The 12,334-nt window shown below is 36.4% G+C and overlaps 1 protein-coding gene across 8 annotated transcripts in view; it reads right to left on the reverse strand.

Moving 5' to 3' along the window:
- The window catches only part of MRP (Multidrug-Resistance like Protein 1), a 301,358-nt gene that overhangs the window by 57,412 nt on the left and 231,612 nt on the right, over positions 1-12,334 (reverse strand). The window contains exon 22 of one of the 8 annotated variants that reach the window (XM_081758087.1): positions 5,777-5,997. The exons of the other annotated variants lie outside the window; for them this stretch is intronic. Within the exon in view, the coding sequence (XP_081614213.1) occupies positions 5,777-5,997 (221 nt within the window). The remainder of the gene's footprint in view (positions 1-5,776; positions 5,998-12,334) is intronic. 8 annotated transcript variants of the gene reach the window in all.

Here is a 12,334-nt window from a genome sequence, read left to right on the forward strand (position 1 = left end):
ACTAATTTAATCGCTGTACTACAAATAGCCTATGTAGGAAAGCAGTAAAAAATCAGCCCGGAAACTTATGAACAATACTGTGTATTTCAGTTTATTGGTACTCTAGGATGCATGTGGAATATTTAAACATCAAGGTGCTATGACTAATAGTTCCGGAGATATGCAGAACGAATTAATAATAATAATAATAATAATAATAATAATAAATTAGAGCCCTCTTTTTGCTTTTAGGAATCGCATCTCGCAAAATCACGTCTTATCTGCAGACTAGGGTACAAGACAAAATTTATAAATGTTATTCCTAATAGTACCGGAAATTTGAAGAACGTCAAAGAAAATTTTAAGCTCCCTTTTCCTTCCTTACGAGTCACACTTCACAAAATCCATCTATCTCTATAGCTTGTGATGCAAGGACAATATCTATACAAACCTCGTATCCCAAAAAGTTTAGAAGTTTGATGAGTAAATCAGCGAACTTATTCCTTTTATACATTTATTAATAACTGAGGAAAATATTTTCGTAATGAGGCTATAATTAATTATTCTTTCTACTTTCTCAATTTCTAGTATTTCACTCCAGCTTCCGAATTTCTAGACGTTAAAAAACAGGGAGAAAGGAATTTAGTCACTAAACCCCTGGTGTACTGACTTATGGTCTCGCCTAATTATACCGGATGAATTGACCTAAATCTGCTTTCTGAGTGCAACACTTCGATACTCAAGTATGTATGTATGTGTTCGTAAAATATAATTTCCACCACACAACACGAACTTGCTTGGAAATGTTTCAAATTTTCTGAATTCTTGATCTGATTTTGAGTTTAGCACCTCTTTCAGCAGCAAGGCTATATGAGAATGGACCTACTCATTAACGTGGAATCCTAACCACATGAGCTTCCGCCGGGAATTGAACACAGGTCTTCCATGCTAAATGCGTGTATGTTAACCGCTTAGCCACAAGCGAGCCTTCTGAATTCTGTCCGAATACCTGGGAGATCCTGGCAGGATTTGTTAGGACTGAGTAGCTGTGCTGTGGTCACAGCAAATTCATGGTCATTCTCTTACAGACAGAATTACCGTTATTTTAATTAAAGTAAGTATAAAGCAACGAAGATGGAATTAATATAAGAACACAAAATAAAACAAGTGATAAATATGATTCTGACCATGAATTTCAGTGCTTTCTTTTTTCTCTCCAGGAAAATAAGAGAATACTCACGAACGTCAATTCATGACATGAAATCTTGAGTGTCTCAATGGTAATTGTTACCCCGGGATTTACCAAGTGGATGGAAAGGGAAATAAAGTCGAGAACTGGATTATACAAATTTACTTCTCAAATCAATTCTCACCTCATCGGCTGCATAAACCCATTCGCGAATTGTTTGCAAACTGACGGAATGAGAAACGAAATGTTTTAAGTCGAACCCTGTAGATTTAGGAGGTCATCGATAGTGGCAAAATGAGGATGAGTGTATAGTGATGTTGAGACATAAACTTAGTACCATCTATCTCTTATTCGGAGGTATGATAAAGTTGAATTTCAGCGACAACTTAAATGGTGGACTTTTAAAAATGGCGGGGGGAGGAAGGAGGAATCTCTTTCCAACATTACTGTATGAACGAAAACAACAAAACATGGCGATTTTCAAGACTTGGGTTTTATGATATTACTTCGTTTTTAAACTGCTAGGTGCAATCAAGAAATTTTAAACAACATTTTATAAAGGGGTGAACATTTTTTTTTTTAAATGTGTGGTTTCCATGTAGACAAGTGGGAGCATTAGAAGAGTATCGAGTTGAGCTTCCAGGAGTAGAACAAAAGATTTTCGATATTAAATCAATATTGTCATGTATATAAAGGGCGGATCATTAACCTTGATACGTCTTGTAACTTTTACACTAACACTTAAAACACGTTGATATTTTTTTTTACCATGTGAATTTTAAAAGGGGACATTGTTGTTGACATACTCTGCAATACACAAAGCATTTTTTTTTTTTTTCAAATGGCATTACGTCAGGTTATTCCACTAACTACTTGGTGTAAGAGCCCATTTGAGGGCTGAGCTGCTCCAACGCCATCTGTGAGCGACTCACTGATCTACGTCGAGCCTAGCGGCGAGCACGTGGTTAGTCACTAACCGGCATTTCGGTAGCTTCCTACATTTAGTGTCACGTGACTTCCCAGTTTACTTCACGACGCCGAAAATTGAGAAGCACCGGTCGCAAATTGAACTCGGGACCACGTGGACGTGGGTCCAATCATTTAATCACTACACTACAGTGTACGTCAGGTTATTACATATTCCAAATCTACACTTGAAACTACAAATAAAATTTACAATACCACACTTATTATTCAGTGTTGTAAACTAAGGACACTCAGCATTACAAACATCCAAAATTTTGCAGATCATGGGGCAATGCATATACGAAGTATCTTGGTGTTTAATACTACAGTCAGTCATGACATTGACAGGTTTCTAATCAATACAAACAAAGTTACGAAGAATTTAAATTGACTTTTTAAAAGGCTTTATTTCAAAAAAACGTGTTTAGATATGAAAAGTACCACAGCTAATCACACAAACGGCTTTTACTGAATGTAAAGATCCTAATGCCGTTTACAGTAATTTGGTATCTCAAACCATTCCGGAGATATGATAATCATACGCAAAGTTTGTTACACTACTTAAAATTGTGCAATTCCGAGAAATCGTTTTAATTACGACGGGGTATCGTAAATATTTAATTATCACCAGAAGTTATTAAGATATGATAATGTTATGTTTGGTTCTTACGTTTATGATGTTAAGGAAATTAGCTCCTAATACTTGTTTTTTTTTTAATTTTTTTTTTTTTTTTTTTTTTTTTTTTTACAGTGTGCCAAAAGTGACCAAAGTGAAAGATGGATAAGATTGAGGCTCGCAGTGTAATAAACTTCCTGCATTTGAAGGGTAATAATGCCAGACAAATTCATGATGAGATAAAGGCAGTGTAAGGTGATAATTGTCCATCTTTAGACACAGTTGTAAAGTAGAAAAGGAAATTTCAACTGATCATATGTCCCTCACAGACGACCCTTACACCTGGAAGTCCATCCCTGACGGACGATGTGACCACTGTGAAGAAAGTGGAATGTTTAATACTCGAGGACAGACGTGTAACCATCTATACGATTATGAATGAGACTGATCTCAGTTATGGCAGTGTGTGGAAAATTATCCATGACAAACTTCACATGTCTAAGGTATCTGCGCACTGGGTTCCACGTTTGCTGACACCTTTTCAGAAGCACCAGCTCATTCATCTTAAGTTGCTGTCGACAAGGCAAGAACGCGTGGCTACTGGGTATTGCAGCATCCGTCTAATTCTCCCGACCTCGCACTCAGTCACTTTTTTCTTGTTTCCCCAAATGAAGAATCTGTTGCGTGGTCACCAGTTTGACAACACAGATGACGTCATTCATGAGGTGGAAGAGTAGTTTAAAGCACAATGTGCAGATTTCTGCAATGACAGTGTTCGTAAAGTGAAGGAAACGCTGGGAGAAATGTGTAAATCTGGGTGGTGACTACATAGAAAGGGGTTAACAACTAGAAATCACAACGATTCCAGTATCCTGATTGTTTACTATGATAATTAAAACTTTACGATACTTCCTTGTACATCTAACAAAGACTACCTATCACAAATAAGCTATTTTAACAGACAGCACTCTCTACCAACGTATTTCACATCTCTGGAAAGGTTCGATACAGTGGTGGAAGTGAGACGGTATGCCATACCGCCTTTGGTTTTTCAATGAGCAAGACATACCGTCACTGGAAACTAGATGCTAAATGCCTTTAATAAATCGATTTTTGTACACAGCAATTGACGAATAGCTTATTTAGAAATAATTTGTAACTCTACAGCAGAGTAATTTTTATCTTTTGTTTCTAAATGAGGTGTCTTCAAAGAAGTTCATCTAGTTTACAGTTTGATGTATCATATTGAATCGTTTATTTCTTATTTACGTGTGTGGCTTCTTGCCTGAATGCATATAAATGTCGTGTTTTGAGCATGGGGGAATTTTGGGGTTTCTGCTGTAGGGGGATCTGGATCTTCCGGGGATCTGGAATACTTGTCAGTCGTATGGGAGGTCCGGAAGTTTTCCCGCAGGAAATTATTAATATACAAACTCGGGTTTTGAGCATTTTCGTGTATAATTCTCTATAATACAACATACGAGTAATTTTAAATTATTTTTCCAGAAAGTTGTTGACAGGAATCAAAGTATTTCCTTGTCCCTCACTCCGTACTTATATAGAAGTTCTCCAATGGCTTTTAGTCATTATGTAAAGAGAAATTCAATCTTTTAGGCAACATACCCCCACTGTATTTGAATATTTACATAGCCAGTATGTCGAATCAAAATCGTAATAAAACATGCCACCTCTGCTTTTCTTCCACTTCGAACACTGGTTCGATATGAAATTTCTGTAAATGACATTAGGATTTTTATATCTATTGACATTATTGGGTTTGATATTTATCTAAGCACTTTAAAAAAAGTGAACTTTTCAGGTATTTTAGATGTGCGCTGGCCTGTTCGTCTCATTTGTGTTATTACGATTGTAGAAGCTTCCAACTTTTGGTTACTTTTGATGTTTGTGAAATTACAGCATCCTTGGTTTGTAACACTGAATAACAAGGGTGGTGGTATAAGTTTTCGTCTGACATGTAGATTTGAAATATGTAGTAACATAACATAGTGGCAATTGAAAAAACATAACTTTAGGCTGGGTTGGTAATACTGTTCATCGGATGATGTAATAAGTGAGGATGTTAATCTCCCCCTGTCCGTATTTGAATGGTAAATTTAGGCATTTTGTATTTATTAATTTAACTAGTTAAGAATGCTCCAAAAGCACTGCCAGAACAAACTTAAAAATAATTAATTTTTCTTATTAACTTCTACAAGCTTTATACAATTGTTCTATGTACTTTATTATTATACTCATTAAACAATTCTTGTAATATATCTATCCATTTGTAATTTCCTTGAGTACTAAATTTTTTCCACATGTTTTGTTTAAGAGTTCTGTTAAAACGTTCTACAATACGTTGTTTTACGAACACACATGCTCAAAATTGAGAAATTCGCAAAATATCATCTATTTATGACTTACGGTTCCCGAGATATGCTCCTTCAATCTCTCGAAATCGAAACTTTTTTGGCCAATATCTGGGGAATGATGGCAAATTGACCAATGGCTGCTGGTTACCATTTGGTACGAAAATGTTCACCATCCTCTCAGGTATTGATCAATACCAATATGATTTCTCTATGACTTACGGTTCCCGAGATATGGCTCCTTAAATCTCCTGAAATTGGAACTTTTTTGGCCAATATCTCGGGAACGGTAAGAGTGACGCGAAATATTCCATCACTTCTTTGGGATAGTTTTCGATGCTCTATCGAATGGAGGGATCAAAATTGAAAAATTCGAAAATAACAGACATACACAGATACATAGAGAATTGAGTAACGAACTTTTTAAGTTCGTTGAATATTTACAAGGGCATATCAAGATAAATTGTTATCCTGTACACATATGATGAAGTTGCTGCCAATATCCATTACCATAGAAGGATATCGAATCCTACAGATGCTCATATGAATTACGCTCTACTTTACCATTGGCGTATGAACTACAGCATACGATAACCACGTGATGAAAACTACAAAACACTATTTACATGTTAATTTCACCCACTTCTATACACACACCTTCCAGAAACACATATGTGCACTATTCATTGATGCTGGCAAAGCAGTGTCCATCACATCGACTTCTTTTGAAAAGCGATTTAAAATTCGACCAATAGGCGTCGTATCAAAGAATGACATTGGACTTCTTATAATGCGAAAAAGCATTTTGTTATGCAGCTTTTTCGCAGCCAATATTCCTCCAATATATATACACAAGTTTCCAAAGCACAAAGCGTACACTGAAATAAAATCATATGTAAATATTTTATTTACAAGTGCGTGATCGTTTGGATAAACTAATACACACAAGATGGTACGCAAAACAATGTGCAAACTGCAGCAGAAGATTCCTCTAAGAACAGGCAACAAAAAAACCTATAATAATATATATTTGATACCGTACTGTTCCGGAAATATACAGGGTATTCGGGCACTAGATATGCTGACTTAGATGTGGAGATAGTGGTTATTTGCAGAACTTCCGAAAATTTAATTAATGCTGCGCCCAACGTGGCACAATGCCCCTGTCTCTTTTGAAGAAGCAGGTATCGTTCCCAAGGTTGCATTAATTAAATTTCCTGGTCGTGATCACTGCCTTCATTCCACTTGCCCTGCCCACGACACGCTGCTGACAGTTTTCAGTATATCAAATCTCGTTTCGGCTCACTGATGACCTATCCAACTTTATTTCTGAGTACGCTGTGTGCACCGTCTTGTGTTCACCCTATGTATCTCCGAAACGGTGCGGTAGCACGTATATACTACTGCAGACTTTTTTTTGATGCCTGTCGTTAGAGGAATCAGCTAATGAAGCTTGGACATATGTTTACGCACCGCCCAGTATATATTACCCATGCTCGTTGAATTTTGGAGAGAATTTTCACATTTTGTCAAAATATTACACAACTGTAAGTTACTAATAACAATTAACAAAGTAATATTTTAATATTTGCAATGTCCCACTTATGACTAAGCATTTTAAAGAGATTTTCTTGACTTTAATAGTAATATGTTAACAGTTCATGACGACACAAAACTTACATATGCCTGCTAGGCACTGAGGAACTTCTTCAAACCATTGGCTATTTTAAATTACGCATTGCTGTAAACACTAAAAAGTGAGATTGCAATATTTAATTTTTTAAAAATTTTATTAGTTTGCTCTGCAGAATACTTACAACTTTATACATATATACAGAATAATCAATCGTTAGAAAATGTCTGGCTTGATATCAGTAACACAAGAAGGTCATGATGACCTCAACGTGCCGCCCGAACAGTGTCTTCAAAAACACATAATATTCATCTTAATAGAATGTGTAATTCTTCCCCCCATCTGTTCGGGCAAGTAGCTGTCGTGTGGGTGCTGAATCTTTGTCTGACGTATGAAATCCAGCGCTCGCTGTAAATATGTATCTGCTTAATACTCGTTGCCAGAGCCCAACTGAAAGGTCACGAATCTTTCTGCACTCTCACGCGTGGTCGATATGGCCCAGGTCCGGAACTTAATACGTCAGGGTAGACGGCGTATGTCCAGTAGAGCACTCTGAGTTGATTTTGTGATATGGAAAAGCGCGTAAATCTGCTCGAAGATAAGAGTCTACAAAGTCTCCAGATAAAATCGAAAGACGACGTATTAGTCATACATTGTTAAATGAAAACTAGGGGTGAGTGGGGTGTAGCTTATTGCTTCGATACAAGAATGGCAAGTACGGGTCCTGTATAACAAGTGGGTGTAGCGCTGGATTTTCTACCCGCCTACGGCTATCGACATCACTAAAGACATTCTAGACGACTAGCAGGTGAGAGCAGTAACAGTGTAAGAGGTACATAGAACGTGCACTTACCTTCAAAATCGATTGTATAGTGCCCGCGCACTACAATGGGAGACACAGTGGTTCTAACTGCATTAGCGGGGCCGCCCTGTCAGTTACGAAGGCCCAAATGACCTTTCAGTCCATGGCTAGGATAATGGGAATGAGTACCCTCCTCAATATATGGTATGAAAACCCTCTGCCTCCCATCGACACACCAATGGTGGATCACTAACATATCACGGCCTATAATAGTAATATTTTATGTGAAATATTCCCTTTCTATTAGTGAAATTTGTTCATTGTGACAATTTTCTGTGCACTGGAATAATTTTTGTGCACTGAAACGCTCTTTTTCATTTAAGACAATAATGCATCGTTTTCACTTATCTCTTAAGACTGTGAGAATGTTTGAGTTCAGCAGATCTCAGGTAGGTTGCTGCAAAGTGCATGAACAGTTAGCAAATAGTAACTGACACTCATCATAGTCATACGTCTTGCAAATAAAATCAGAAAATAAACACACTGCTGAAGAAGACTGCACTTATTTAATAAAAACACATTTACACGTGACGTTTCGATCTTCTAGCCAAGAGCCTCTTCAAACGTACACTAAGTAGTAAAAAAACCTCAAGTATATATACACACAAACCATCTCCCTATCTGCTCTCTCATTGGCCCGTTCAAACAGCCAATCAGAAGCGTGGAAATCTATCTGAACTGACCAATGGGAAAACATAACATTCTACCAGAAAGAAACCACAAGGAGCAAACAAACCTTGAATACATTAATTCACATACACTTTTCTGTATCTATCAATAATATTTCTCCATACGTTATTAATGCTGATTCCTTTGATCCAATTCATTAAGTTTACCTCCCGTTCTTTTTCTATCTACCAGGCCTTTTTCCACTTTCTTGGCCACAACCTTTTTTTTCCCGTTCCAGCACAATAACTTCTTCCCAGTTCACATCATGTCCTTTTTCTTTTACGTGTTTAAAGATTGCGTTAGTTTCTCTGCCATATTTCACATCACTTTTATGTTGTTTAATTCTTTCTTTCAATAATTTCCCTGTCTCACCAATATATTTCATATCACAATCCTTACAATTTATACAATAAATGACACCTTTCTGATCTCTTTTTTCTTTTTTCTTACCTTTGTTTTTGACCATGTCCAACAACGTTCTGCTACCTTTTCTATACACCTTGACCCCTTGCTTTCTTAACATCTTTTTTTAAAATCTCAGTATGTTCTCCTAGCCCTACAATGCCTTTCCATACCCCCCTCATTGTTCTCCCCACCCCACTTTTACCTTTCCCAGAGACCACAGATGCTTTAACGATATCCTTTTTACTGTAACCATTCTCATACAGCTGTTCTTTAAAGATTTCCACATTCTCTTCTACATTTCCCATTGGTTAGTTCAGATAGATTTCCACGCTTCTGATTGGCTGTTTGAACGGGCCAACGAGAGAGCAGATAGGGAGATGGTTTGTGTATATATACTTGAGTAGTTTTTGTATCACTCAGTGTACGTCTGATGAGGATCTTGGTTAGAAGATCGGAACGTCACGTGTAAATGTGTTTTTATTAAATAAGTGCAGTCTTGCTAAGCAGTGTGTTTATTTTTCTGATTTTATTTGCACGACGTATGACTATGATTGCGTGTCAGTTTGAAGTGGGTCCGAAGCTGAAAAGGGCTGTTGAGAAGTAGAAGAACAGAAGAAGGGGAGAAATCAACATGGAGCAGCAAGTGGATTTTTTGCAGAAGTGTATGGAGAAGAAAATAATACCAAGGAGTTTGAGAATCCAAAGGAATAATATAAAAGGACAGTCAGTGAGGTTAAGGACGCTTATAAGGAGAACAGAGATGGAGAACGTGAGCTGGTTTGAAGAAGAAACTAAACGTGAGTAAGGCTTTCACACAAAAATTAGAAGTAGAATGTGTAGACTTGGCATCTATTTTTGTAAGGGACTGGTTAGTACAATATTTAAGACAATAGGAAATGTGTCTCAGTGGCAAAGTAGAACAAAGACTTAAAAAAGAAATTAATAGCGTTGGGCATAAGCGAGGCGAAGACCAGAGAAAGGATAGTGGTAATAGGGAATGTGCAAGTGTCAGAAGAAGAGAAGTCTTTTCTTTCATTGGGTTGTAAATTTAAAGTGAAAGACGGAACAAGCAGAGTCGATGACATAGTCTATTCTATAGAAGAAGCGTTGAATGAGGTTAAAGAAGAGGACAGAGATAGGTTAAGAAGGAAGGCAATGGTTTTGGTAAAGAAAGAAATCCACAGAAGATCTTCGAATTTGACAAAAGAAGAAAGAAGAGGATATGATAGTATTAGGGAAAGGAAGGACATAGTGGTAGAGAGAGCTGACAAAGGAGGGGCCACAGTGGTAATGAATAAAGCGTGGTATGAGGTCAAGGTGAAAGATTTAGTGGATGGCCAGTATGAATTAGTTAACAAGAAAGAAGAAATTATAGAAGAATTAAAAGAAGAATGTAAAAGGAAGGGACTTAAGAAATGGATGAATGAAGATGGAAGAGTGCCGGTGTTAAAGGGTTTTCCAAAAATACACAAAAAGGAAGTACATCTTAGGCCAGTTATGGACTGTAGTAATAATTATTTGGAACCGCTAGAAAGTGAATTGAAACCAGTGTTAGAGTGGGTGAGAGACAGACAAGAGACTTTGGCAGTTAAAAACTATAGAGAAGTAATAAACTACACCAGTAATGCTAAAAATTAATAATGATTGTATTTTGTTTAGTTTAGATGTTAAAGCCATGTTCCCTAGTCTAAAGAGAAGTGCTATACTTGATACGATTAAGAGAGTTATGGGGGGAGAATGTGTTAAAGGCTGGAAATGGGAGAAAGTTAGGAAAGCCCTCAATATGGGTTTGGTTTCTGTGAAGTTAACAATGACATATACAGGATTAAGGATGGTTTAAGTATAGGATCTAAGATAAGGCCGGTATTGTCTGATATCATTATGAATGTATGGGAGAAGGAGGTGGTAGAAAAGAAGAAAGAAAAGATTCAATTTTTATGTAGATACGTTGATGATTGTTTTGGGATATGGGAAGGGTCAAAAGAAGAGTTGATAAAGTTCGTTGGTAGTATTGAAGATAAGAAGATGGGAATAGAATTAGAACAAGAGACAGAGCAGGGAGGTGTATTATGTTATCTTGACACTTTAATGAGTAAGGAAGGGAAGAGCATTAACACTCAATGGTATCAAAAAGAATGTAGTGCTGGTATTTATTGTAATAAGAAAAGTAATGCACATAGAAGCACAAAAGTTAAGTTTATAAGAAATATGTTAGAAAGAATTACCAAATTTTGCAACAAAAATGTAGAAGAGAATGTGGAAATCTTTAAAGAACAGCTGTATGAGAATGGTTACAGTAAAAGGGATATCGTTAAAGCATCTGTGGTCTTTGGGAAAGGTAAAAGTGGGGAGAACAATGAGGGGGTATGGAAAGGCATTGTAGGGCTAGGAGAACATACTGAGATTTTAAATAAGATGTTAAGAAAGCAAGGGGTCAAGGTGTGCAGAACGTTGTTGGACATGGTCAAAAACAAAGGGAAGAGAAAAGAAAAAAAGAGATCAGAAAGGTGTCATTTATTGTATAAATTGTAAGGATTGTGATATGAAATATATTGGGGAGACGGGGAAATTATTGAAAGAAAGAATTAAACAACATAATTTGATGCGAAATATGGCAGAGAAACTAACGCAATCTTTAAACACGTAAAAGAAACAGGACATAATGTGAACTGGGAAGAAGTTATTGTGCTGGAACGGGAAAAAAGATTGTGGCCGAGAAAGTGGAAAAAGGCCTAGTGGATAGAAAAGGAAGGGGAGGTAAACTTAATGAATTGGACCAAAGGTATCAGCATTAATAACGTATGGAGAAATATTATTGATAGATACAGAAAAATGTATGTGAATTAATGTATTCATTTACATACATTTTTCTGTATGTTGAGATAACTTTTGAGACTTCCTCATTCCTTATTTATACGTAGCAGAGAGGACAGGATGCAAACACAAACTCGCGCGCAAAGTGGAGAGCTGTCAATGTTAAAACCACTAACGATGCAGAAATAGCTTGTGTTTGCACGTCCGACATTTTTGTGCGCGCACAGTTTTACTTACTGAGCGTTTTTTTTTTTTTTTTTTTTTTTTTTTTAAGTTTCCGTACTATGTACGTTGTAGTATAGAATTTCATTAAATATGCATATGTAGGCCTACCTTCCTGTTACTTATCACTTTTTCAATGGCGTTCGAATGGATGTCCGTTCCCAGGAACCAATTACTTTAAAAATCATTACAAGCCCTTATGTCCTCACAAATGCTCCGGATTCTTATATTAAGTAAATATCTAGCGTAAAAATACTGCATTTTTTATATGCTTCTGTTGTATTTCTGGATGAACGGATCATTTGGATAACATCCATTCTCTTGTCTTATACAGAATGTGATCTCTTGAAACAAAACTCATTCAAATATTTGAATTTATATTGAAGTTAAGAACTACAGTAACTCTCAAAGTAGGTCCGTACTAAGAAATGTCTTGTCAGGACACGCATTAGGACCAGTACAAAAATGGAACATTAACTGCTCTGTGGCAATTAAAATGATTTCGATCAATTCACTTGACGCTATTGGCATTCAAATATATATTTATAAATATATATATATATATATATATATATATATATATATATATATATATATATATATATATATA

The sequence above is a fragment of the Thermobia domestica genome, chromosome 5 (assembly GCF_964235325.1).
Source record: "Thermobia domestica chromosome 5, izTheDome1.hap1.1, whole genome shotgun sequence".
NCBI lineage: Eukaryota > Metazoa > Arthropoda > Insecta > Zygentoma > Lepismatidae > Thermobia > Thermobia domestica.